The sequence below is a fragment of the Trichoderma reesei genome (genome assembly GCF_000167675.1).
Source record: "Trichoderma reesei QM6a unplaced genomic scaffold TRIREscaffold_35, whole genome shotgun sequence".
NCBI classification, from domain to species: domain Eukaryota; kingdom Fungi; phylum Ascomycota; class Sordariomycetes; order Hypocreales; family Hypocreaceae; genus Trichoderma; species Trichoderma reesei.
Window position 1 is genome coordinate 21,768 of NW_006711182.1, and position 25,158 is coordinate 46,925.

Here is a 25,158-nt window from a genome sequence, read left to right on the forward strand (position 1 = left end):
TGCAATCCACCGAATGCTGTCCTTGAATACTCAAGAAGCCCAAGGCTGGGGCATTGAGGACGGAGAAGCGAAAGCAAAAGCAGATTCAAGTGGTTGCAAAGGTGGGAGATTTGCGGCGCGTTTTCATCCCAGCCATGTCTTGCCGGCCTGTACAACTATGTACTATTACGATAGGCATCCGTTTGAGACATTCACATCGAATTCAGATCGGCGTTACCTCGACGTCACAAGACCAGATATTCAGGTTCTGCTAAGGCGAAACAAGCAGTTGATTAGTACTCCGTACAAGGGAGTTGTTCGCCGACGTGCCGATCTCGTTCTCTGGGATGGGCTGAAGCCTGTAGCCCTACATCGGTGGACTGTAAACGAGGCATTGATAAGTGAACTCCCATCGTCAGTTTGGCAATGCTCTTTGCTCCCGGAATCGCGGCTTATCATCTACATACGGGGTGACACCGAGAGCAGCCATAGGGATAGTAAGTGCAAAGCAGAGATAAGAAGTGAAGACGCTGGGAGTCACCAGGCATGGGGTTCGTGTCTCCACTACCCGCCCGCTTTGCGATCGGCTTTCCTGGATGGCTCTTATCTTACAACTCCTCTGGCGGAGCAGACAAGGAGTGTTAGGGATCTCCTGTCTGAATTCACAATACATCCATTCATAGTCTTTGAGTTTCTTTGAGGATCATTTCTTGATGAAGCTGAAAATGTCTCCCATCGACTTTTGTTGCGCGGTACTGCACAAGGGTCCAGCATAACCTACAGCTGTGACTCTGTTTACCAGAGCCCCGTTTCCTGCTTGCTGTCTAGCAACTCTAAGGTAGTTGTTGGAGCAACTCACCAAACACATTCTTATCTCCTGTCCTTTGATCGCCGTTTCTTGCCATGGTCTGGTAGTACGCTCTTGCCACTCCATTTGGACGCTTTTGCCGCGTTCAGTTGCTACTATCTACCAGGTAGGTATCTTTGCCCCACGTTCTTACTCCCAGCTGAATATATGTACCTTATCCAGATTAAGAAGTCATACTATAAGGTATGAATTCCCCCTACATACCCAAAAGTCTACGAGGCGCCTGTGAAACATCACCATTCGGTTGTATCTATCTATACGAAACATATCTCACCCTCGTCCGCTCATCAGGACTCAGCTCACCCTCGACGGCACCGTCCGGTGTATCTCGGCAAGCTCCGGCGCTCCGCCTGCGGGGGATCGCAATAAGGCGGGGCATCTGGGGGCCGTTGGGTCGGAATTGGGAGCATGTCATCATCCTCTGCTTAGTGCCGTCCTTAATCTGAGAACATACATCTGCATCCAAGCAATCCGATTGCTTCTTTCAAACTCGTTTTTCCAGTTGGACAAGGCATTCAGGGTCACGCAAGAATGGCGGCCACGCTTGAGTCCGACATTCAGTACCTCAAAAGCCTTCGGGCCGTCCGAGAGCGCTCGCGGATCGTGCTTGAAGCGGCCCGAAATGGGGGCCTCAGTAACTTTGAGCTTGACGAATCGTGGATGAAAGAGACGGCGGAATTTGTTGCCGGTGTCATTTCGGTGAGTGTGACTCTCCTCAGCAGGAGACTCTTAGCTTTGTTTGTTGACACGCGCGTGAATTACAGCGAGACTTTGGCCCCGACCGATATGCAGAGATCCCGCCCCATGGACGATGGGAGCATTTTAGTATCGGCGGCATTCCGCGGCTGGAGAACCTGGTGAAGAAGTGGCAAGATAGCGAGGTGCCCGATGTGGAAATCACTCGGCGCCTGATTGACCTCTTTTTCGTGTCTGTGCTGCTCGACGCTGGCGCGGGCGACACCTGGGCGTTCCGCGAGCCTGGAGGCGACCAGGCGTATGGCCGCAGTGAAGGCATCGCGGTCGCGTCGCTGTACATGTTCAACGACGGGGCGTTCAGTGCATCCACGGATGGCAACAAGGCCACAGTGGACGGTATATATCTCCTATCATCCAAGCTTCCTCTCGACATTCTTGCCAGACAGCTGACGGGACCTGTTACGCAGGGCATGCCCTTAGCAGACTGACCGAGGATGCGTTTATTCACCACTTTCAAGTTGGCCCCCAGAATCCCATTGTCGGCGCTGCATCCAGGATTGAGCTGCTCAACAGCTTTGGAAAGTCCCTGCTCTCGCTTCCAGAGATTTTTGGCGCAACTGGACGACCAGGGCTGCTTGTTGGTAAGTCTTACTGCTGCGTCATAGCCCACACCCCGAGCTCCGCTCATTCATCATATACAGACCATTTGCTCGCTATCAGCAAGGACAATGATCTAGACTACGAAGCCCTCTGGGATATCCTGCAGAGGCTTCTTCTCCCTGCGTGGCCGTCAAATCGCCCGCGTATCAACGGCCAGCCCATTGGGGACGCATGGCCGCTTCGCGTATTACAGGAGAGATCTGGCGACAGCGGGAATCCAACGACGGGAATCCATCCGTTCCACAAGCTCACCCAATGGCTCGGATATTCCCTCACCGTGCCATTCATGAAGATCCTCAAGCGCAAATGGATCAACATCGACAAAGGAACTGGTTTGCCCGAGTATCGAAACGGAGGCCTTTTTGTCGACATGGGCGTCTTGAAGTTGAAGCCAGAGGTTCTCGCCCAGGGACTCGAGGCGTCAGGTCAGGCGCTGCCGCTCTTCCCATCCACCGGAGATGTGATCGTGGAGTGGCGAGCCATGACGGTCGCCCTTCTTGATGAGCTGCATAAGCACATTAACGATATCCTGGCGCCTCAGGGAGTTTCCCTCTCGTTGCCACAGCTGCTGGAGGCTGGATCTTGGAAGAGCGGCCGGGAGCTGGCTGCCAAGCATCGGCCGGAGACTCGATCGAGTCCGATATTGATTGAAGGCGATGGAACTCTGTTCTAGACGGGCCTTGCTGATGGATGTGCGTGCCGGTACTCATGGCCAATGATGCTGGAGTAATTGCACCTGACTCATGCTCCGATTGCGTCCTACAAATGTTTTCAGTAAATCACTGTTCTCGTCTACGTCGATTCTCGCTCCTCTCGATTGATGACTTGCATGTACTACAGGCTGTGACACAAGGCGGCCTGAGCTCTGAAGCTGCCGGCCATACCCCATTTATGCCTCAACAATAGATACTCCGTACTCCGTATGACCAGCATGATAAGGAAGACGATCTGACTTGGCCCAGCAACGGAAAATGAACCCTGGGCGTGCGGGGTTCGATTGTCATGCATCGCATATGATTCGATGCGAACTGACCCCAAATGTGAGGCATGTGCAATAAGGCGAGTCGGCATACTAGAATATTTAACACGGCGTAATCCTACAAGGAACAAGGAAACCTCATCACCAACACAGACTCGTCACGCAGTCATTCGTTAGGCACAGAAGAAAAAAGGTCACAATGAGCCAAGATCTTGCCCTCCCCCGGCTTCTCTGCCTCCACGGCGCCGGTGTCAACGCCCAAATCTTCCGCATCCAGTGCCGCGCCATCATGGCCCGGCTCAAGGACAAGTTTCGCTTCGTCTTCGCCGAGGGCCCGCTGGAGGACGAGGCGCATGAGGCCATCGTGACCATCTTTGCCGAGTTCGCGCCGTTCAAGCGCTGGCTGGCTTACAGGGACAAGCACGAGCCCACAGACGCAACGGAGATGGCCCAGGGAATCGTGAGGCAGATCCGCGACGCGATGGACAAGGACGAAGGCACGGGAGAGTGGGCAGGACTGCTGGGGTTTTCACAGGGCGGCGTCATCTCGGCCAGCCTTCTCTGGGCGCAGGACCACATCGAGGACGAGACCAAAAGGCCGCTGCCGGGCATCAAGTTTCGCTTCGCCGTCATCATGGCCGCTCCCGGACCCGTCGTGCACATTGACCGTACCGGCACGCTTCCCACGCCGCGACATCTAGCGAGTGCAGGCGACGTTATTCCGAGGTTCACGGACTGGCCTCAGGAGGATCAGGAGGACGAGACGCACCTGTTGCTGACGCCCACGCTGCACGTCCACGGGCTGCAGGATGCAGCGCTGGAGAACCACCGGAAGCTCTACAAGTACAGCAAACAAGGGACGGCGACGCTGCTGGAGTGGAATGGCGACCACAGGCTGCCGATCAAGACGGATGACGTGGAGAAACTGGTGAACAGGATGCTGCAGCTGGCAGAGCGGACGGGCATGGAGTTCTACTACGACGATGACTGGTGATATCCTGATAGTATGGAGATGTTTGCGTGAAGGGGGTGTTGGTTCATTAGATGTGCATAGATGGATGGCGTCGTGAATAAGATAGACAGGGAAGACAGCGTCCGATATATATGGCCACATCAAGCTCTTATTGTTGGACATGATAGAAGAGAAAAGGTCGGATACAGCAAAAATGGCTTTTTGTCCGATTCTCGTCCAGCTGAGACTCTACATTACTTGAGCAGATCCCTGCACCTTGCACAAGCTGTGCCTGTCCCTTCTGACATGCGTCATGCATCATGCAAGCAAGCCTCTTCTACAGCCACCCAGCTTAGTATCTGGCTTCCCGGAGATGCTCTCATCAGGCCCCCTCGACAGCAATTCACAGCTATGCTTCCAGGAAATGACCATCGAATCTCCAGATAGTGGCCGTCCGATGCATGGAATCATGCCAGCTTAGTCATCTCGCATGGCCCGGGATTCCCCGCTGAAGCTCCCGGCGCATCATGACGCTCTCGAGCTCCCCGCATATCAGTCAACGGCATCGCAACACTTCACGATCAGCTACTCCTTTCCTTGTAATATCCCGTCCACAGCTTTGGTCACAATGTCGAGCTCCCAGAATCAGCATATCCAAGCTCCAGGAGAGCCGTATTTTCCTCCGCCGCCTCCCGGTCCTCCTCCCGCTTCCACCCAACAACAACAGCCATATCCCCAATTCCCTCCACCTCCACAACAGCCTGAACCGCAGTCCCATCAAGCTCAGGAAGCCCATAAATCGGATGATAATCAGCACCAGCAACAGCAGCTGCAGCAAGAACAGACGCAATTCCAGCAGACGAGCCAGCAACAGCACTTCCCACCTCCACCTCCCGGCCCCCCTCCGTCCCAGCAACAGCAACCACACTATCAGCCTCAGTATCAGCCGCCACCGCAACAACAGCAACAGCCTGCCCAGCCACAACCCTCAAGCTATGCAATTCCCGCATACGATCCTGCGAATCCCGTCTTTGCGCCGCCGCCCTCAAATGCTCTCAATGCATCTGCGACCCCCTCGGCATATCATCAGCCTCCGGCAGAAGGCCAGCAACAACAGCACCAACAGCAACCATACCAGCAAGCGCCTCCGTCCCCGCAGCACCAAACAGCTGGCGAGCAACAGGGACATCACAAACTTGGCTGGAGTGAGCGTCTCTCTGCTCTGGGCATGAAGGCTGCGGCGCCCATCAATAGCATTGCACACAAGCTGGGCAGCCAAAGCTTCCTCCCCGAGACGCTGGACAAGGAGTGCGACAAGGCCGCGACCATTCTCAAGGCGTTTTGCAGTAAGTGATGATCAACGCGAGGTCCCGTCAGTTGGCTAACGTTTCCCCCTCAGGAAAGGGAGTCTACGCCGACCCTGCGGCCACTTCGGTGCCCACCTCGACCGATCCTAATGCGGTTGAGTCGACCGACAGAGTCATTGATCCGACAAAGGAGAAGCCAAAGAATCGCGTCATTGTAACGATCCCGCCGAAAGTCATCTCCAAGGCTGTTGGCCTTGCCATCTTCACCACCCTTCGCGCCGGCTTTCAGGTGTCTGGTGCTACAGGCTCGGGAATTCTGATTGCGCGTCTCGAAGATGGATCCTGGAGTCCTCCCTCTGGCATCCAGCTGCACTCCGTCGGCGGGGGGTTCCAGATTGGTCTCGATATCTACGACTGCGTCTGCGTCATAAACAGTAAGGAGGCTCTCGCGGCCTTCACCAATACACGCGTTAGTCTGGGCAGCGATCTAGCCGTCGTGGCTGGCCCATATGGTGCTGGTGCCGCCGTTGAGTTTGGTGCATCATTGGAGCCCAAGGGAAAACACGGGCATCAAGAAGGCTCCGAGGTTCAACAGCAGCAGTCACAGCAGAATCTCCAGCCAGCGGAAGACAGCAAGAAGAGTCACAGGCGCAGTCTCAGCGCCAGCGCAACCAAGCCTGTCTTCTCCTATGTGAAGTCGCGAGGCTTCTATGCTGGCATTCGGATCGATGGCACAGTAGTTGCCGAGCGCAAAGAAGCAAACGCTGCCTTTTACGGTCAGGCCGTCACTGTAGACCAAATTCTCAAGGGCCAAGTGCCGCCCCAAGGCCCCCCCGGGATGTGGCCTGCTGGAGCTCAGACACTGTACACCGTTCTCAAGGGGGCCGAGGCCAGTGCGCTGCAAGCATCCTCTGGTAACAGCAGTCCAGGGCATCACCAACAACAAACCGCGCACGGCTACGACCATCCTCAACCGGGCCATGTTGAACAGCAGACGTCCCCTCCCTCGTATGCAGACAGTGGGCCCCGTCCAATTGATGGCGACATCAAGTACGCTTGAAGAGGAATGATCAAATAGAAGAACGAGCATGAGTAACGATGGTATGATGACGAATACGAACCTAAATAGGACAAATTGATTTCCCATGGCCTTTAGCTGAGCTCCTTTATCCAATTCGCCATGTAGTGACTTTATGAAACGTAGACGTCCTGCGTTCTTCTGTGTAACGGTAAGAGGCGGTGCGCCACGGCGTCTCTCGAGGCTTTTCCTGCCGTCCATGGCAGAGCCGTCATTGGCCTGTGACCTTTCATTGTTGACCAGCCGTCCCATCAACTCGCTTGGTTTAGTGGGCAAGACATCAAAACTTTGTTTGCCCGATCTCCCCTGTGATCTCCTGGTTGCCGCGGTGTGGCCTCGTGTGTGTTTGCCAGGCTACTGCAGCTTTTGCCGATGTTGCGTCATTCTCGGCTCCGTCAATCTTTTGACCATTCTGTATCTGACACGGTGTTGCACCTAAACACATTGTGCCGTCTTGTCAAAGCTGTTCTGACTCAATTGTGTCTCAGCTCCCCCGCGAGATGTCCAGGGCCCTCACCTCAGCAGATCAGGGTCCTGCCGCCAAATCGAGCAGAGCTACTAGTATGAGTATCGCAAAGATCGTCAGGACATGCCCATCCTCAGCTGGAGAGCTAGAGATATCGGAGCTGCCATGATATTGGCGGCGCGAAATCAGCGCGAACCGGAGTCTTCGGGCTGGCGTGGCCGAAGCTGGCACAGGTGTTCCACACGGAGACGGCGTCTCTAGTCTGTAAAGGATGTGGTCGTGGATCGCGGATGCGAAATTCAGCTGTTCAGAGGACAAATACCGCAAGCCGTTGCCGATGCCATGGGCGCTTCAAACACCTATAGTCGAACTTTGACCAAAATTCAGCCTCTTCACTGAGGTCTTGGCATAAATACTGTGACCAAAGACAGCAGTAGGGCAAAGACCTGGTATCACAACCAACGAACAGCTTCATACCGTGCGCTTTGGCCTGTTCACATGGCAGACTTGATTGCTTCAACAACGTGCCAGCTGAGCTCATCGCTGAACTACTGCTTTCCCGACATATATGTCGTGTCCAGTGACTCATCGTACGTTGTTAGTGCAACCACCGATGGCAAGTATCGACTGCGAAGCTGAGCATCTCTGCCAAGTGGACGCCATTCGTATCGTATCAATACCTCGCTCTTTCGCTCCTCCATCACGAGTGAAGTAATGCTAACTAGGTATCGGCCGTCAGATCGGTACTACCAATGACCGCCCCATCCTATGTCTCTCAGCCGAGAAGTCCAAAAGTCCAACTCGACCATCTGGGGGGCGGCACAAGCTTCAAATCATGTAGCCGCAGACACAACCAACCCCAATGCTAAATCGCTTCAAAGGCGCCACAGCCGTTTGCCGTCAATTGTTTTGAAAGTTGATCCCTGCACCAGGCGCCTCATTGGCGCAGTCGTCTCTTTCAGCTAGGTGAGACACAAAGACCGGCCCGTGATTGACTTTGAGCCACAAAGCGGCTGTCCCGACTGGATGGGTGCTGGGAGCTGAAGACAAATGCAGAGTACGAGTGCTCACAAAGATTCGATTGTGTAAGTAGTGGGACAGGGGATGCTTGATGGCAAAGGTTGTCAAGAGTTGCGCAGCATGTCCCGTTCCAGCTCCTTCAAGTGGTACTCAATGACACATATGGTTGGTAATGAACATGGCAATGTATATAAAGTACGTCCAGTTAGAAGCCACTCAACGACACCCTTAGGCTCTTTTCCTTGCTCATTTGCTGTCTGTATTTCTGAAGGCCTTTATTCTCCCCGATAACCCAGATTTGACAGAGAGGGTACTCCAAGGCAACAGATACTGCCTCAATATGCCTCGACTCCTATCCTCTCGCGATACAATCCGCAACGAGCTCATCGTCGTCTTCGGCGAGTTCTGCGGCACCTTTATGTTCCTTCTCATGGCTTTCATTGGCACGCAGGCCGCCATAGAGAACAACTCGCCCGGAAACCCGGATGCTCCATTATTCCCCTTTTCACTCATGTACATTGCCGCTTCCTTTGGAACAGCAGTTGCGGTGAACGTTTGGGTATTCTATCGAATTACGGGCGGCATGTTCAACCCTGCTGTAAGTTATCTTCCAAGTCCGTTGGCTCTAGATTACTGATAAAGAGCCAAAGGTCACGCTCGGTCTTGTCCTTGTGGGCGCAGTCTCGCCCCTCCGTGGCCTCCTCATCTTTCCAACCCAACTCGTCGCCGCCATCGCCGCAGCAGCCGTGACCGACGCCCTCCTCCCGGGCCCTCTCCTCGTTGCCAACAAGCTTTCTTCAGGAACAAGCATCTCCCGCGGCCTCTTCATTGAAATGTTCCTCACTGCACAGCTCGTCATCACGGTATACTTCCTCGCCGTGGAGAAGCATCGGGCGACCTACTTGGCCCCTCTGGGCATAGGTCTTGCCGTCTTCATTGCGCACATTTGCGGCACCAACTTTACAGGAACATCTATCAATCCTGCGCGATCGTTTGGACCGGCGGTGGTTACAGATTTTACGGGATATCAATGGATCTACTGGCTGGGGCCGTTCTTAGGCTCATTTCTTGCGTTCGTCGTGTATACGATCCTCAAATGGATGGAGTACCACACTGCCAATCCAGGCCAGGACGATGATACTGCGGTCAAGAAGACGCCTGCTGGCCTTGCCGTAGCGACAAACGACCGCCAGTACCGGAATGGAAGTGAGAGCGGCAAGAATCGTTCGCCTTCCGAGCCGCGGGATAGCGGAATCGCACATACTAGCTCGGCGCCTCAGGGTTTTGCGGCCGTATAGGAGGCTGGAAACATCAAGTGTGGGAAAGAAAAAGTAGGCCGGGCGAAACGCGCCCAAAGACGCCAAGGTGCTTGAATGGAGAATGGATAAGTGTGGGCATACAGAATACAGACTGCAATGTTTGCTTCGCCAAGGAACTCCGGCCACGAAATTACGAAAAGTCTATATGTTCCCTATATGACCCCCTAAATCTTTTATTTATGCATGTATCAGACTGTAATACATAATAGTTTGAGCAAAAAGCTCGTCTGTCTTGTAATCGCAATGCCTCTTATATCCCGATCCATCCATGGCCCATCGTCGTCACTCTTCCTCGGTGAGTTCTTCGGGAAACCACCCATACACCTCCAAGTCAACTGTATACTCTCCCATTGCGGTTCTTGTCACTTCAACGCCTTCCCTTTGCAACTCACGGGCTTGATTCGCAGCACCTGAAGGCTGCGATCTGAACACCGCCGATTGTCAATACGGATCAGCACAAACACGAGAACGAAGTCATGTGGAGTATACAAGAGACATGTTGGATATGACAGACTCACCTTGGTGACACCACTCCCTTGGAGTTGATCACTCTCTGCCACGGCACATTTGTGCTGTTGAACCTCGCAGTCTCGTCTTGTGGCAAATGCTTCATACAGACACCAACTTGTCTCGGTCTCTGAGCTACAGTTGGCAGTCTCTCATTAGCGTCGTGCCCCCCAAAGAAGTCCCACCCGAACCCAAAAGTAATGACCAAGTATGATGAGAGAAAACGGAGTTGTAACTGTGTAGTCATCTAGGGAGGCTTAAGGTACGTACGTGTGCCAACGAGATATGCAATATGTGCATACGTCGTCACCTTTCCGTACGGTATCTGTTGAGCCGCGGAATAAACGGCGTGGAAGAAAGCTTGCGCTTCGTCCGACCGAGCCATGATCTTTAACCTGACACTTTGAGAAACAATGATAATAAACTATCGACGGAAATTATCGCTTTTGTAGTTACATTGAACAGAGAATTTTCGGATGAAGAAGTGGTCGAGTCAAAGGGCGTGAATCGAAGAGTATGGTGAGCTTGGTGGGGTCTGCGAAGAGAGTGGCAGCTATTAGGTAAGATACCGAAAACTGCCATCGAAAGGCGTAAGAAGAGTCAGATCTTCTGTGCAGAACTCTTCCTTCCATCTTATACCGGGGTACAAGTGGTGACTAACATGAGCATGTGAACAAGAGCAAAGGATACTGTTGCTGTTTGTAGCTCTCCAACGGGAGCAACTTCTTCTCAGCCCGGCCCACGAGGAACATCAGAGGTCCAAGCCCCATGAACGTCAGGTCCTCGGTCAGCATGGCTTCACGACACAGTTGAGAAGAGATATCCAGGAAATGCACCTGGTAGATATGCCTCTTATCATAACTGGGTGATTGTTGAGTTATTATCTCTCCTAATCCAGACTACATTACGAACCCCCACCAACTAATGAAACACCATCAGTGCTTCTATATAGGTACTCGACATTATGAGAATCGAGCTAGACATACAAGTAATGGCATATAGAAAGCAAACGGAATACTCTGCCACGTTGGGCGCATCTTACATTCAGCACTTGAGAAACAAGAAATCCAGCTGCAAAGATACAAGATAATAATTTACAGGTTTGCATTTCCATCCCATCAACTCCAAAGTCTCATCAACGTGGCCATAGTCTCCCCGCTCGATACCATGTGTTTCTGCCTCCTCTGCAGGTTTTTGTCGGCTCTTTTCCCCCCGCCCCCAGAAAAGAATTGGTCCACAGCCCGCAGCATCGGAAGAAAAAGTACAAGAAACAAAATCCAGAATGAACGAACCGCCTCCTACTACGGTGTACACAGTAGGTCAAACAAACAGTGAGAGAGAAGATGAGAAATAAGACAAGATCAAAGTTAATCAGACGCGCATCATAACATGCCAACAGCGATTTAGCAAGTGCCAGTAATGCTGTTAGTTTGCTCGCTCCAGATATGAATAATAAAATAAGTGTCGTATCGAGAAGAGGATGAATAAACAAGAGAGTAGATGTGAGAGGGTTAAGAAGTCCTGGCTGCGACGAACGAAGCCAAAAGAAGATAAAAATGCAAATCCACAGCTCCAGGATGTATGGTAATAGATATACTTTCTTCCTCTCCAAGACAAAGAGGCACCAGACAAGAGGGGCATCCATCATGACAGGTTGACATAGCGAGGTCTCATCGTAAAACAAGAGGCATAGAACAAGAAAACAATAGATCCAAAGCGAACTGCAGGAGGAGGCAGTGAGTTTCCTGCGAGGCGCAAAGAGTTGGGGTATCGTCCTGCAGTCCCCACGCCCCCGAGTTTTTGCGTCCGCCGTGGAAGCGTCACGCTTAGAAGCAGTTCAAGCTGCCCTTCTTCTTCTTGTTCTTGCTGATGGCCTGCATCCTCTCTTCCAGCTGCTTGCGAGCAGCCTCTGCCGCCTGCCGCTTCTTTCGCTCCTCTTCCACCGCCTGCATGCTCCATCGGTTGTCCTGCGATTGGTCGACCGGTCGCTCCTTGAGCTCCTTGACCTCGGCTTCGAGCTCCTGGGCGCGCTTCTTCCAAGCATCGCAGTCTGCCTTGACCTTCTTGGACTGCTTCTCCAGATCGCTCAACGCCTCTTCCAGTGTCTGCGTCAGCTGACGCTCAGCGCTGAGGTGCTTCTCGATACTACGGATGCGAGCTTCTTGGTCCTCGGAGATCTGAGCAAGGTTAAAGTTATCCTTGCTGGGGGGCCGCGTTGATGTGGGAGAGCTGGGTCCACCATAGGGCAGAGGGGGGAGAGGAACGGAGGGAGGAGGCGATGGCAGAGAGTTGTGCGAAGAGCTCTTGCGAATGGTCGAGTTGGAGTTGGAGCGCTTGACGTCGCTGTTCGCCATTTCGTTGAACTTGACCTGTTTGGCCGTCATTAGTCGTGTCCAGCAACAGTTTGAGGGAAAGCAATTTACCTGAAGAGCGGCATACTCCTCGCGGACGGCTTCCAGCTCGGATTGGAGCTTGAGTCTTGAGGACAGTGCCTCATCAAGCTGAGCATTACGCTCGGACTGCAGCGAGCTTAAGCGGTTGTTGGTGACCTGAACCTCGTCAAAGTTGTGCTGCAGCTGCTCTTCGAGCTCCTCGATGAGACGGGAGTTCTTCTTGTTGCGGCCATCGAGGTCGTCCACCTTGGCCTTGACAACGGCGAGCTGGTCCGTGAGGGAACCGGACTGGGCGTCTGCGTTGCCAGGGAGCATATTCGCAATCGCTTTCTGGACTCCCTCGAGATCCCGTACTAGCGAGTCGTTGATTTCCGAGAGTTCCGTCACATGAGCCGTGAGCTCGCCCACCTTCCGGTGCTCAGACTCGAATGCCTTCTGGCTGGCGATGAGAGACTCAATGCGCTCGCCCAGCTTTTCCAGGGGAATCTCTGCGCCGAAAGCGGCTGCGATTTGAGTCGCAACCCTCGTCAATTCATCCCTCGATTGAGCAAGCTCTGACTCCAGCCTCAAGATAGCTTCCGAATGCTCGGTCATGAGCACCTCCACCTGCTCCTCGTAGCTAGTCTGTTCATGGTTCTTTAATTCCGCAAGCTCCCGAGCGTGCGCCTGCTTAAGTGCCTCCATCTCCTCTTGGTGCGCCTTTGTGGCATCTTCGTGGCTCGCAATCAGCTCCTCCAGCTTGGCGGAAAGCTCTTGGTGGCGAGCGGTCGTCTCGGCCGTGACAGAGCTATGAATCTTGGACATGTCGTCCATTGCTGCTCGGGCGGAACGGTGGAGAGACTCAAGTTCTGCCACCTTGGCATTGTTGCTGCTAATGACGGCCTTGTATTCGTCGATTTCTGCACGCAGAAAGTCAATGAGCTCCTGCTGCCTGATGATTTCTTTTCTAGCCTCATCGACATCGATCTCGGCAGCAGCTCGAGAATGGGACTCGGCAAGTTGGGCATTGGCAGCCTCGAGCTGAGCTTCCAATTGCTGGATGGTCGCTTGCATCTCCTTCTCAGTGGTTCGCATAGAGACCAGGGCAACGTGGTGCTTGTTCTCCCATCCCGCCAGCTCAGCCTGCAGTGTCGATACTCTCTCGTTGTATGGTACAGCAGCCTCCTCCTCCTCACTTGCCATGAGCTCTCTAGTAGGGGTCGATGCCACAGATTTCCGGAGGACCTCCACCTCGCTTGTCAACTCTCGCTCACGAGCAGCATGCGCCTCCCGAAGGTCGAGCAGCTGCCTCTCACTCTGCTCCAGCTGGCCTCGCAGGGCGGCAACCATTGACATGTCAACAGGAGAAGCCTTCAAGCTAGATCGCTCACGCGCAAGACCCGAGATGATGGCCATCTTGCTTTCCATCTCCTTCTTGGCTGCAGCAATGTCGGATTCCAGCTCTTGAATCCGTTCGCTGCGAGACTGAAGCTCATGCATGGCTGAGTTGAGGTTCAGTTCAAATGTCTGCATCGTCTCAGGCTTGCCTTCGAAGTTCTCAGCGGCAAGGTTTCTCAAGGAGACGAATGACCGCTGCGCACGATCAACACCAAGAAGATTCTGGCTTGACTTTCGGCGGATGACACGGGGGCCGCTGTCGACAGTCCGGGCTTTGGTGACTTCAGTCTTGAGTTCTTCAACCATATCCAGGGCCTCATTGTGCTTCAGCTCAAGCTGGGCATACTTCAGAGCCAATTCCCTCTCGGCTTGTTCTTTCTCTTCAGCCAGGATTCTTAGTCTCTCGAGCTCCACGGCGAGCTGTTCGTTTTGCTCCGTGTGGCCGGCCAGCTGCGGTCGTGATTGTTGTTGCTCGTCAAGCTCAGCTGGCACAACATAGTCGACATGCTCGGCCTCACCAACAGACTCAACATCAACGAATTCGGCAGGCTCCTTCAGCTCCATCTGCGCATGTTGCTCGGGGGGCTGCGGTGTGGCCATCTGTTCAACCTGCTCAACATGCTCAGTCTCAGCCTCCTTCGGCTCATCCTGCTCGTGCTGGTTGTCCTGCAGCTCCATGTGCCCCTTCAATTCCCTAGTGAGATCCTCGACTGATGCTGCAGGCTTAGCTGTGGCAGTGTCGTCTTCCGACTCCAGGTCGAGATGGGTGGTTTCCGCTGTGACGGGCGAGTCCATGACCGAAGAAAGCTCCGAGGATAGAGACTGGGGGACCGAAGATCGGATGTCATCCTTAGCGGAGCCGGTTTGGACAGACTGGAAAGATTCGGGCCTAGTCTCGGTCGCTGCATCAACAGAAATGATGGACTGGCGGACGCGGTCAGGGTAGCGCGCCTCATCGATGGTGTCCTGAAGCTCGGATAGCTTCCGCATCGCCTCTTCATACTTGGCGTGCAGTCTGCCATAGTCGTTGACAGTCGTTTCGTGTTCGGTTCGAAGGGCGAAGAGCTCCCGGGTCACCAGCTCCAGCTTATCCGACACAAACTTGGTCTGCGCAGAGGCCTGGCTTTTCGCTGCTTCGTCGTTGACAGACTCGTCCGCAACCAAATCGGCTCCCGCGTTATTGGCGGCGTCTTCATCTTTCTCCACCACGGGTGCAAGTTTCGACTTCGCATCTTCGTCTCCGTTCTCTTGGGCGTTGCCTCGAGAAGAGCCTTGGCCCTGGCCGTCTTTGGACTCCTCGCTCGCCGCAGTATCCGAGTTGCGTACTTTGGACTCGTCCACATGATCAAGCTCGTGCAGCAAGGCATCCAGCTTGCCCAGGCTTCGTTGCCTCTCTATGACCTGCTCGAGCCGCTCAATTTCTCGCTGCATCAGCTCCGCATCTTGATCGGCCTCGGCGAGTCTCTCTTCCAGAGTTGAAATATAATCCTCGCTTGCGGCCTCGTTCTCGCGTATGCGGGAAATTTCTTTGCGCAGCTCAACAATGATGGCCGAGTTCTTCTCCTCGCCGCTGGTGTGGCCATCCAGCTTAGCCTCCAAGTCGTGGAGGTAGCTTTCCGTGCTAGCCTCGCGGTCGGTTAGCTTCTGGATACGAGACTGCAGCTGGGAGTTGATGGTCTCGATATATGCCAGCTTCGTTTCCTTCTCGAGAAGGTTGGTCTCCGTGTTTGATAAGGTAGTTCGAGTGCTTGACAGGGACTGCTCGAGCGTCTGGATAGTCTTTTCATACTCGAGCACAACCTGTTCGACGGCCTTGGCAAACGAGTTGGAGCGATTGAGCCGATCCGTAGCATTTTCACCCTGCAGCTCGTCCAATTGGCGGTGGTGCTGAGACTCGCTCTCCTGGGCCTTTGCCATTTCCGCAATCAGATGGGCATGGCGCTGGCTTAGGGTGTTGTAGTTTTCCTGGGCATCAAGCAGCTGGTTTTGAAGTTCCACCTCGCGCTCGTTCTGTCTCTCTGATCTCTCTCTGGATCTGTTGGCGCTGCGAGGGCGAAGATCAACTTGTCCGTTGGCACTGCGGATCTGTTCGCGCAAGAAGGCAACCTCGGCCTTGAGTCGTTCGATGATGGCCGACTTATCGCCCTCTTCGACCTGCTGGATGCGGGGTTTGGACTGAATGGCGCGGGCGCGCTGGGCATACTGAACGGTGTTGAGCGTCTCGCTGAGATGAAACTCCGGCGGCGTGACACAGGCAATCATGTAGGTGATGGCATTACCACCCAGCGAATCCTGCAAGAGTCGCGTGAGCTTGGAGTCACGGTAGGAGACGTGCGCGCCAGCGTTTCGCGACGACAGCTGGCTGATGACCTTGCCCAGCGCAGCCAGTCCGGCATTGATGGATATTCCTTCCTTTGCGCGCTCACCCTGTGCACCCGTGTTTTTCAGTCTCTCGCTTCCGGCCAAATCGACAAAGTGTAGCTTGCTGTCGGTCGTCACGGAGATGTCCTGGCCACTCATGGCTTCCAGCGGCATCGAATGGCGCTTGTCGGAATTTGAGTACTTGTTCTTGCGCTGGACCAAGTTTAGGGAGAAGACGGCGTGGGAGCGGGATGATTTGGCGTTGATGGCAGTAGCATCGGTCTGACGAATGGAGGAACCGAACTCGAGGGCGTTGAGCAGGTCGTCGACGCACGTAATGTCGACTTGGTGCAGGCCGGTGAGGATGATGTTGCCCTTGACGTCCTCTCGGATGGCCACCGAAGTTCGATCATGCATCGGAGTTGAGTCGTCGACCAAAAGGTCTCGCAGCGTCTCGTTGTAAATTTCCACATAGGTCGCCGTCATCGCCCAGTTCCGGTCGCCCAGATTGTTCTGGCCAAACGCACGAGGGCTCCTAAAGCTGCTGGCGCTCCTCATCGTGCCGTTACTTCCTCCACCTCTCTGCACGTCCAGCTTCTCAAACAAGGCGGCTGCGGCTCGGGGAATGACACCTACAGAAAGCGTGGTGGGTTAGCCATGCAAAAGCAAGTGCGCGACGTGCGAGACAGATTGAGCCCATTGTTTAGTAGACAAGGCGGATGAAGGCGCGTACCCATATCATCTGGATTCTGCTGTGCGCTAGGACTTGAAGTTCCCATGGTGTATGATTTGCCAGCTCCAGACTGGCCGTAGGCGAGAAGAGAGACATTGTACCCCTGAGTGAAGGCGTTAATGCTGTCGCTCAGGTAGTCCCAAATACCATCTTGCATAACCTCGGGGCCAAAGACGCGATCGAATACGAAGAGCTTGCGGCCCTGGGGAGAGTCGATGGTAAGGCTCGTGTTGGACGTGACGTGCACCATGGGGCGCTGGAAGCGCTGTGGAATCAAGTCATATCCAGGATCTTCCGGATTCAACGCCGGTCGGACTCGGACAGCTAGAGGTAGCGGGAACAACGGCCAAACGTCAGCTCATCGGTATCAAGAGAAGCAAGCGAGGGGTGTCAGGAGCCGCGGCGCCGTGTTGAGACGACTCACAGACGATGGGGACAAGACGAAAGGTGCATACATACCAACACGGACAGCCGTCCGATTGTCCTCGTCAGAGGCTCTGCTCTCGCCGCCCTGCTTGCTGTTCATACTCAACCGACTGGTGCTCCTTGGTTGAGGACGAGTAGCAATCGCGCTCAGGGGACGCTGAAGCTTATGCGCTGGCGATGGTGAGGCCGGCGGAGAAGAAGTGGCCATGGCGGAAGCTGCGAAGCGAGGCGGAGCCCGCTGTCACCGAGGCAGCGAAAGGTCCAATATTCGCAGGTAGGGGCCCGCGTCGACGGTGCGCACAAGCCGGCGCAAACGCGCACAAGCGACTGCAGGTTTATGACCAAGGCGTGGGCAGCAGCACTGGACCGGTGAGGGATAGCGAGCGAATTAGACGGAAGTGGATGAGGCCGGCTGGCGATGTGTCTTGGAAGGAGAGTGTGGAAAAGGAACGACGATGGTGAGAGCCTAGCGATCAACGAGCGGCTGTCTCCAGAAAGAGAGCTCTCGCGCCGATGAAAGTTCGTGGCTAGCAAGCTGGGTCTCTCTTTCGTGCCTTTCTTTGCTTTTTTCCTCTGTGGCTTTCACTGTGCCTCTCTCTCTGTCACTCCCCGTCTCTGCTGGTGCCCCCTTGTCTTGCTCTGTCTGATCCAATCTTGCGCACCTAGGCACTGGCCGGTGGGGACGCAATGCTGGTGCATGAACTCGTAGAGGTAGAGGTACGGGAACAGCGGAGCTACAGGTACAGGAGGGATGTATGTGCGCGCATGCGAGTGCGTAGGTACACGTGTGTGCGTATGTCGGGCAGCGCTACCTCAGCAGGCACACAGATGCATCTCCAGCGCCGCACTGATTCGACGGCCGTCTTCGTTCGTGGGGATATTGCAGTAGCACGACTGGATGGGCGGACATGCGAAGAGGCTGCTCGCGAGGAGGACAAGAGGGTCTCGAGGGGGGGCCTTGTTCGCCTATCAACAGGGCATGTCAGAGCTGGGCATTTGATGGAGACGGCAGGGCCCTTGAAGCGAGTGGATTTGCTGTCCCGTACCTAATTAAACAAGGCGCCAGGCCTTGCCAATGGAGCGGATGGAGAGTCGCGATGGGGTCTTGATCTCGTATGTACCGATACCAATGTCGAGGCAGGCCGGATCGAATCTGCGCGAGTCCCTGCGGAGGAGACGAGGCTGCAGAGTGCAGAATGCAACGCAAAGCAGCGACAGAGCGAGCGAAGAGACAAAGGGCCAAAGACGTGAGGTGGTGTTTTTCCGGCCCGATATAAAAAGGGGGGGAAAGTGCTGGTGTTTGCTACAGCTGGCAGGTACCTGGCTAGTAGCAATCACTGGCAAGTCGTCAAATACTAGTAATTGCTCAGGCAAGTAGTGCTCAGGTTAGCAGAGCAGCACAGGGCAGGGCAAACCACCGTCAGGTCAGACGCGACACATAAGCAAACCTGGAAACCATTGACAGCACTAGCTGGTGGCTAAAACGACAGACGGGCCCCTAAAAAATGCACGTTGCCGGCCACGTTTGGCTGAGGCTGTCTTGTCGAAGACCACCAAAGAAGTTGACTGGAGAAGGGGGGGAGAAACGTACGAGCCTGGTCCAATCCAAGCCCCGAGCTTCAAACGCCCGAAAATGCGTCGCGCAACCCCTAAAAAGCCACCGCACAAGAGGCTCAAGCTTTGCGCCGACAAATTGCAAGACAGGTTGAGTCTCCGAGAAGTTACAGGTACAGGTACTTTCATTTCAGCATCGGCAGTTGACCACGGTCAGGTACAGAAGACTTGCGATTGCTGGCAACGCCCCCCGAACCCCTGAAATTGCATGTCCCTCAACAGACTAGCGCCCCGATGCAAAGTGACCAGTTTGGCGCTTCGCTCCCCTGGCCCTTGGCCTCTTTAGGCAACGGCTGCACCAGCCACCCTGCAAAGCCACCGCATGGAAGCCCTGAGGCTGGAGACCATGGGCGCGATTCGGAGAGAAAACGGCCTCCAGGTTTGATTGATTGTGCTTTTGGTGGCTTTTCGACCTGATGCACCATCGATCCATTCTGCACAAACGCGAGCATCGAGTTCTCGCTTGTTCCTGATCTTGTCCCTCTTGGGCTAGGCTACGTCCTCTCTACCGGGTTTATCAGCGCAGCACCAGAAGCGTACCTACCAAGGTAGGTACTTTGCAGTGTACCTGTACATAAGGTACCTGTGCTCCGCCAAAGACCGAAGCAACAAGTCGAAGCAGACAGCAGTGCTCTATCTTCTGCAACCAAGATCCAATGTCGTACGGCATCAACAGCATCGCCACTCTGTTCCCCTGTCTGTCCTACTCGTGTTGCCATAAACTGACCCGTGGAGTCTGGAAATTACTTGCACGATAACCGAACGCTGAGGACGAGCAGAGAGCGTCCGCTCCTCGTTCTCCACGATATTGCCACATGCGCGCGCGAGATTAACAAAGAAACGTCGATCAGGGCTGACTACAAGTGGAACGCGAAGACATGTGCTAGCGTGTGATTACTGCTACCCGTAGGTAATGGGTATAGACTCATGTTACATGGTTGAAAATTGGTGATGGTACCCGTCTGGCGGCACAGTCCATGTCTAGTAGTCGATTTCCTCTGCAAGATGGCTTCAACTCCGGACTGCTGGCTAAAGGGAGGAGATAAAGTGAAGCTTAGTACTAAGGTATGCCAAGTCCTAAGGAACTCTGTGCTGTGGAGAGTTCAAGGTAGGTATAATCAAGCACCCCATCGGCTTGTGGCTCTTCCTACAGAAGTGGCACTTGCCCGGCAGGCTTGGAGCAGCTCGATATTTTGGTATCTTGCCGATTGCTGCGCATGGTCTCACCCAATTTGTCTGCAGACGGGGTACGAGAACTCCGCTCGAGACCTCACTCATCTAATACCAAGCATTACTTCGTCCGGAGCACGGATTGCTTCGTAACACGCTGGACAAGATGGGGCACCAGACCAGGGATGTCATTTCCGCCGCTGCCGTCATTTTGCCGCCTCCCCTCAGCTCATGCTTCAGATCGCGTTTGCTCCATCTATCTGCGTCCTGCACGCCGCTTCACATGGCCGCCTCTGTTCATGCGATACGGCAACACGTTCCCTCAACTCACTATATCGATGCATAGCAGCACTCGTTTGCCCTCACCGCACTGCTCGACGACGGAAAGGGGAGGAATGACTGCCTATACTCGGTAATAATGGACATGACCGTGTCACAGCGCCAGCATGGCGCCTCACAAGGGGCAGCCGGCTATTGTTTGCAGGCAATTAAACCTACCGCCGACACCAGGACGATCTTCACCCGCTGTAGGCATCGGTGCTTCAGCTGGACCGACACGAGCAGCGTCAGGTGTTACTTCCAGAGATTAGCACCGCGATGCCTGCATGAACTTGTGCTTCCATACCACAGGACCAATATTGCTCGTGTATTGATTAGACGTGCACCCGCGATCTGCTGTTATGACGATCGCCTTTACCTGACAATACTACACCTACAACCAATTATCGAAGGCCTAGCTGTGTATTCATGCTCCAAATCCGTACCTAGCTTCTCCCTGACATGATGAGCGATGAAAGACCCAGATCTCCGTTTAGGTAGGTAGGTAGGTACCTATCTGTAATGTAATCATGATGTGCTACCCTACACCACGACTGGACTTATCATGGGTCTGTAATGAACTGCTCCGTAGTATGGCAAACGCCATAACGACTTCACAGAACTTGGGAAACATGGGTATGAGACTGCCTCTGCGAGCCTTCCGCTGACAGCAAGGGATGAGCTATCGGAGCTGGTTAAGTCCCGGTTAGATTGGGTAAGAACATTCACAGCCAGGACTGCGGCATTGGGCTCGCAAGACGCAGCCCGCAGCGGCAGACAGAACACAACGCGTCCCGGCTGTCCAATATGCCTCGAACTACCTAGGTAGTGAGACGTAACTACTCCATTTGAACAGTCGCCATTTCCCATCGCGCATAGTATTATTGAGGTGGGAAGACAAGAGGGTCCTGACGGCAGCGAGGAGGCCACACAAGCGGGGACCAAAAAAACGCGGACCGCAAAATAAATACATACACACACCACTAAAATAAGTGCATTCTTTCTATCTAGTATCCAGTTATCTTTCCCTCTAATTCTAATATAGCCTTAAACCAGTCTAGCATTAAATCTATCCACTTATTAATAGTCTCTTAGTTAAGGTTATCTTAAGCTTCTTTTATATTAACTACTAACTCTTGCCGGTTATTATAAGGAAGGGCAGTTATAACTTAGGCTAAGATCCTTTATATATTTTTAATTAGTAATAAATTAAGGCTGCTAGTAGTATTATAAAAGTAGCAGATTCTTTCCTTCTTCTTATACTTATTAATAATCTTTAACTAGTGCCTAGAATTATAATCTTTTTTTAAAATAAATTCCTGCCTTTACTTTAGCTAAGGCTTAACTACCTTATTAAAGATATAGTTATAATAGTAGGCTTTAGTTATTTTACTATTATTATTAAAAAAGATCTTATACTTATAAAGGTTATTTTTAAAGTTATACTTAATAATAGCTTAAAAGTAAGTATTAAAGCATTCTTATATAAATAGCCTTAAAGCTAGCTGCTTATAAAAATAGTTAAGGCAGTACTATTCTTTAAGCTTTTAAAAGATATAAATAAGGCCCTTATTACTATAAGATATATACTACTTATTTAAATAGTAAATATTATAATAATTTTTTTTTACTAGCCTTTTTTTTAAAAACTTATAAGTAAACTTAACTTATTACTTAGTATATTAATAAAAGATATAGGACTTACTATAAGTAATATACTTTTACTATTACTTAATATTAAAGGCTTACTAAACTATATACTAGTATACTTTTTTATTAATGCTAGTAGTAGGAAGGATTTAGTTATAAGTTAAGCAGTAAGCCTTAAAGCCTTTAAATTAAAGTAGCCTTTTTACCTTATCTAGGTCTTTATTTATAAAGATCTTCTTTTAGCTATAGGTCTTTTTATAAGTGTTATAAAAGGTTTAATTAAATAACTTAATAATTTTATAGCTATAAGTTTAATTAACCTTATAAGTTTAGAAAATATTAATATAGCTAAAGTTATAGCTATAGTATTATTACTGCATTTAGGTAAATATAACAGCGCCTTTAACTTAGGCCTTTTTTAAAGTATTATAATAGTAGTAATAAATCTTAGTTTAATAGGCTATAGTGTATTTTACTTAGGAAAAGAATATTAGCTTAATCTAAGGCTACTATAAGATAATAGCATTTAAAATACTTTTAAAAAAGACGGTAATGTTAGTGTGTTATGTGCAGATTCCTTGTTTTTATATGCTGATTGTTTGTGTTATCTGCGTTTTTTTGGTCCCCGCTTGCCACAGTATATCATTATGTAATGATACTCTAATGGAAGCAAAGTCCACGTGATTTGGCGATTCGCGCGAGACCAGGATCGCGTCCTACTCTAAGCTCGCGATGAGACTTGGAGGGCGACTGCTTGATTGCTGCACAAACCCTTGCTGACGTTACAGTACATGTGAGATGGCACGGCATCACGGCCTTGCTGGCTTGAGCCTTGGATAGCCGCTCATTGACGTCTTTTTTCTCTCTCTTGCGCCTCTTCAGCTGCCATGGCTCCCCAGGTGATTGATCTCATCTCGTCCAGTCCGTCCTTGCCTGCCAGAGAAGCATCGCCATTGGCATCATCGCCCATTGCCATCGACAGTCCACCGCAGAACAAGCATGGAAGGTCTCGGTCACGCTCACCGAACCTGTTTGTAACCTCCGACTTGGACATTACCGACGACGAATTTGGCCGCCGCGATGCCAGAACCGCCAAGAGGCTGCGGATATCTGAAACCGAATCACTGCCTGCCAGTGTTTCTCGGGCACCACAACCTCCCTTTCTCAGCGCCACATCGAACAGGCCAAGCCGAGTAGAATTCGATCCAATCGAGTTTACGAGCTCCCTCGAACTGGACACCCCCAAAATCCAACACCACGCTGGCGCAGCCTCTAATGCCTTGCGTCTTGATCAGACACATCAGGCACCTCCAAACACAGGCTTGAGCTCCGATCCTTTTGCAAGCTCTCCTCCTCCTCCTCCTCCTCCTCTTGCTGCTGCTGAGCCGAAGTCAAGGCCGAGCCAACGTTCGACTACAGACGTCACCGACCCTTTCGCAAGCTCGCCACTTCCTCCTCATAACCCCCTAGCCGCCACTCCGCCAGTCGTACGGGTAGCACGTGCAGCAAGAGAGCGGCCGGAGTCAGCGCATCCGTTACCAAGTGATGTTGGGTCGCCTGACCCTTTTGCCAGCTCCCCAGATGCCAACGTCCCTCAACCTGCCAAAGTTTCCACCTCTCGCAGAGCAGTGTCTGTAGAGGTGGCTGACCAACCCTGGGGGCGGAGGCACTGGGATCCGATATCAAGTTCAGCCCCAGAGCAGACCCCACGAATCTCTCCTGCGAAGAGATCTCTTGCCGAACCGCGGGATGCCGGGCCGGTCGTTATCAGCATCGACTCGGACTCTGCAGGCACATCGGACGACGAGTTCCCTGACATTGCCAACCTCGGCGCGTCCAGTTTCAGACCGCGTCCCCGCTCCCCCATTCGACGCTCTCGGAGCGATGTCATATCCTCAAGAAGTAGCAGGCCTAGGGCGGCTACGAGTGCGGCTACAGCAAAAACCGCAGAACAACGAGCTCGTGATAAGGAGGCCCAGACAGCAGCCAAAGCCGCAGAAAAGGAACGAAAGCGGCTGGAGAAGGAACAGCTGAAAGAGGCCAAAGCCCTGGAAAAAGAGCGCGCTACTGCATTGGCAGAGGTGAACAAGGTCCGGACAGATAAGAAAGTGTCGACTCCGGAAATGATTCTCAACATGCCGTCAGGCATAGCGGAAGGGCTCAAAGTACAGCTAGAGACTCTGCTGGACGGGCTAACCGTAGAACACACTACCTGGAACAGCCCTGTTGCCAACGCTTTCAAGTGGCAGAGGAAGGTTCGGAGTCGGTTTGACGAAGAGATGGGCCACTGGGAGCCTGTCCCGCTGCGCGTCATGCCGGAGAAGCACGTTCTGATATTGATGACGGCAGATGAGTTTGTGGGCATGGCTGTCGATGACACGGTAGACTCCACTGTGTCCCAAGCAAAGAGACACTTCCCTGGCCACGAACTCATCTACCTTCTCGAGGGTATGAACCTCTGGGTGAGAAAGAACCGCAATATCCGGAACCGCAGATTCACATCCGGCGTGCGCGCGCAAGATCAACCGCCTCCCGAAGCAATGGCGGCATCATCATCATCGACGACAACGACGACGGCGACCACGGCACCAGCTGTACCTCGCAGGCGCCGTAGGAACGCCGCTGCCGAGGAGTACATTGCCGAAGACATTGTCGAAGACGCAATGCTGCACCTGCAAATCGAGCACGACGTTCTCATCCACCACACGGCCGTGCCGCTAGAATCAGCCCAATGGATCGTTGCCTTTACGCAACATATATCGACTATTCCATACAAGAAGATGCGCGACAAGATGACTTCTGCGGCGGGTTTCTGCATGGAGAGCGGGCAGGTCCGCACGGGCGACGACGCCCGCGACACGTACGTCCGGATGCTGCAGGAGATTGCGCGCGTTACGGCTCCGATTGCGTACGGGATCGTGTCGGAGTTTGACTCGGTGAGCAAGCTTGTTACGGGCCTTGAGCAAGGAGGGCCGTTGGCGTTGGAGAGCGTGCGCAAGAGCCTGAATAAAGATGGCGTGGCGTCGGAGAGGACGGTTGGACAGGCTGTGAGTAGGCGGATTCACAAAGTTTTCACGGGGAGGGACGAGACGAGTACGGATGTGTGAAGAAGTTTTTCACTGTTATTTTGGCGATTTGTCTTGACAGTTCTGGCATGAACTTCGAACGCATGTATAGGATAAATGTAGGGATAGGATAGATGTCACCTCAGAGGTTCGAGATTCGAGATGAAATACATAAGGTATACATATCAGCCATTTTCATTACAATGAGAGTACACATCAT

The 25,158-nt window shown here is 52.8% G+C and overlaps 8 protein-coding genes across 8 annotated transcripts; 6 read left to right on the plus strand and 2 right to left on the minus strand.

Moving 5' to 3' along the window:
• The first annotated feature begins 727 nt into the window (after nucleotides 1-727).
• Nucleotides 728-2,899, plus strand: TRIREDRAFT_23408 (uncharacterized protein). The gene is made up of 6 exons (XM_006969537.1): nucleotides 728-953; nucleotides 1,010-1,030; nucleotides 1,139-1,546; nucleotides 1,612-1,939; nucleotides 2,062-2,184; nucleotides 2,245-2,899. Exons 3-6 carry the CDS (start codon nucleotides 1,379-1,381, stop codon nucleotides 2,874-2,876), a joined length of 1,251 nt encoding a protein of 416 aa, XP_006969599.1. The 5' UTR covers nucleotides 728-953; nucleotides 1,010-1,030; nucleotides 1,139-1,378; the 3' UTR covers nucleotides 2,877-2,899.
• Nucleotides 2,900-3,361: 462 nt separating this feature from the next.
• On the plus strand, nucleotides 3,362-4,176 carry TRIREDRAFT_82317 (uncharacterized protein; the record flags this gene model as incomplete). The annotated part of the gene is made up of 1 exon (XM_006969542.1): nucleotides 3,362-4,176. Exon 1 carries the CDS (start codon nucleotides 3,382-3,384, stop codon nucleotides 4,174-4,176), a length of 795 nt encoding a protein of 264 aa, XP_006969604.1. The 5' UTR covers nucleotides 3,362-3,381.
• An 811-nt stretch (nucleotides 4,177-4,987) lies between these two features.
• On the plus strand, nucleotides 4,988-6,589 carry TRIREDRAFT_52587 (uncharacterized protein). The gene is made up of 2 exons (XM_006969543.1): nucleotides 4,988-5,480; nucleotides 5,534-6,589. The coding sequence occupies exons 1-2, from the start codon at nucleotides 5,363-5,365 to the stop codon at nucleotides 6,499-6,501; spliced, it is 1,086 nt and encodes a 361-aa protein (XP_006969605.1). The 5' UTR covers nucleotides 4,988-5,362; the 3' UTR covers nucleotides 6,502-6,589.
• A 1,756-nt stretch (nucleotides 6,590-8,345) lies between these two features.
• Nucleotides 8,346-9,528, plus strand: TRIREDRAFT_82321 (uncharacterized protein; the record flags this gene model as incomplete). The annotated part of the gene is made up of 2 exons (XM_006969544.1): nucleotides 8,346-8,603; nucleotides 8,656-9,528. 2 exons carry the CDS (start codon nucleotides 8,346-8,348, stop codon nucleotides 9,301-9,303), a joined length of 906 nt encoding a protein of 301 aa, XP_006969606.1. The 3' UTR covers nucleotides 9,304-9,528.
• A 78-nt stretch (nucleotides 9,529-9,606) lies between these two features.
• TRIREDRAFT_112230 (uncharacterized protein) lies at nucleotides 9,607-10,216 on the minus strand (the record flags this gene model as incomplete). The annotated part of the gene is made up of 3 exons (XM_006969564.1): nucleotides 9,607-9,748; nucleotides 9,843-9,966; nucleotides 10,102-10,216. The coding sequence occupies 3 exons, from the start codon at nucleotides 10,214-10,216 to the stop codon at nucleotides 9,607-9,609; spliced, it is 381 nt and encodes a 126-aa protein (XP_006969626.1).
• Nucleotides 10,217-11,657: 1,441 nt separating this feature from the next.
• TRIREDRAFT_112231 (kinesin-like protein) lies at nucleotides 11,658-17,329 on the minus strand (the record flags this gene model as incomplete). The annotated part of the gene is made up of 4 exons (XM_006969565.1): nucleotides 11,658-12,200; nucleotides 12,255-16,594; nucleotides 16,696-17,019; nucleotides 17,155-17,329. 4 exons carry the CDS (start codon nucleotides 17,327-17,329, stop codon nucleotides 11,658-11,660), a joined length of 5,382 nt encoding a protein of 1,793 aa, XP_006969627.1.
• A 3,022-nt stretch (nucleotides 17,330-20,351) lies between these two features.
• TRIREDRAFT_112232 (uncharacterized protein) lies at nucleotides 20,352-21,831 on the plus strand (the record flags this gene model as incomplete). The annotated part of the gene is made up of 7 exons (XM_006969545.1): nucleotides 20,352-20,432; nucleotides 20,816-20,938; nucleotides 21,080-21,101; nucleotides 21,589-21,596; nucleotides 21,680-21,686; nucleotides 21,745-21,752; nucleotides 21,829-21,831. The coding sequence occupies 7 exons, from the start codon at nucleotides 20,352-20,354 to the stop codon at nucleotides 21,829-21,831; spliced, it is 252 nt and encodes an 83-aa protein (XP_006969607.1).
• Nucleotides 21,832-22,760: 929 nt separating this feature from the next.
• TRIREDRAFT_112233 (uncharacterized protein) lies at nucleotides 22,761-25,104 on the plus strand (the record flags this gene model as incomplete). The annotated part of the gene is made up of 2 exons (XM_006969546.1): nucleotides 22,761-24,920; nucleotides 25,051-25,104. The coding sequence occupies 2 exons, from the start codon at nucleotides 22,761-22,763 to the stop codon at nucleotides 25,102-25,104; spliced, it is 2,214 nt and encodes a 737-aa protein (XP_006969608.1).
• Between the last annotated feature and the right edge of the window lie 54 nt (nucleotides 25,105-25,158).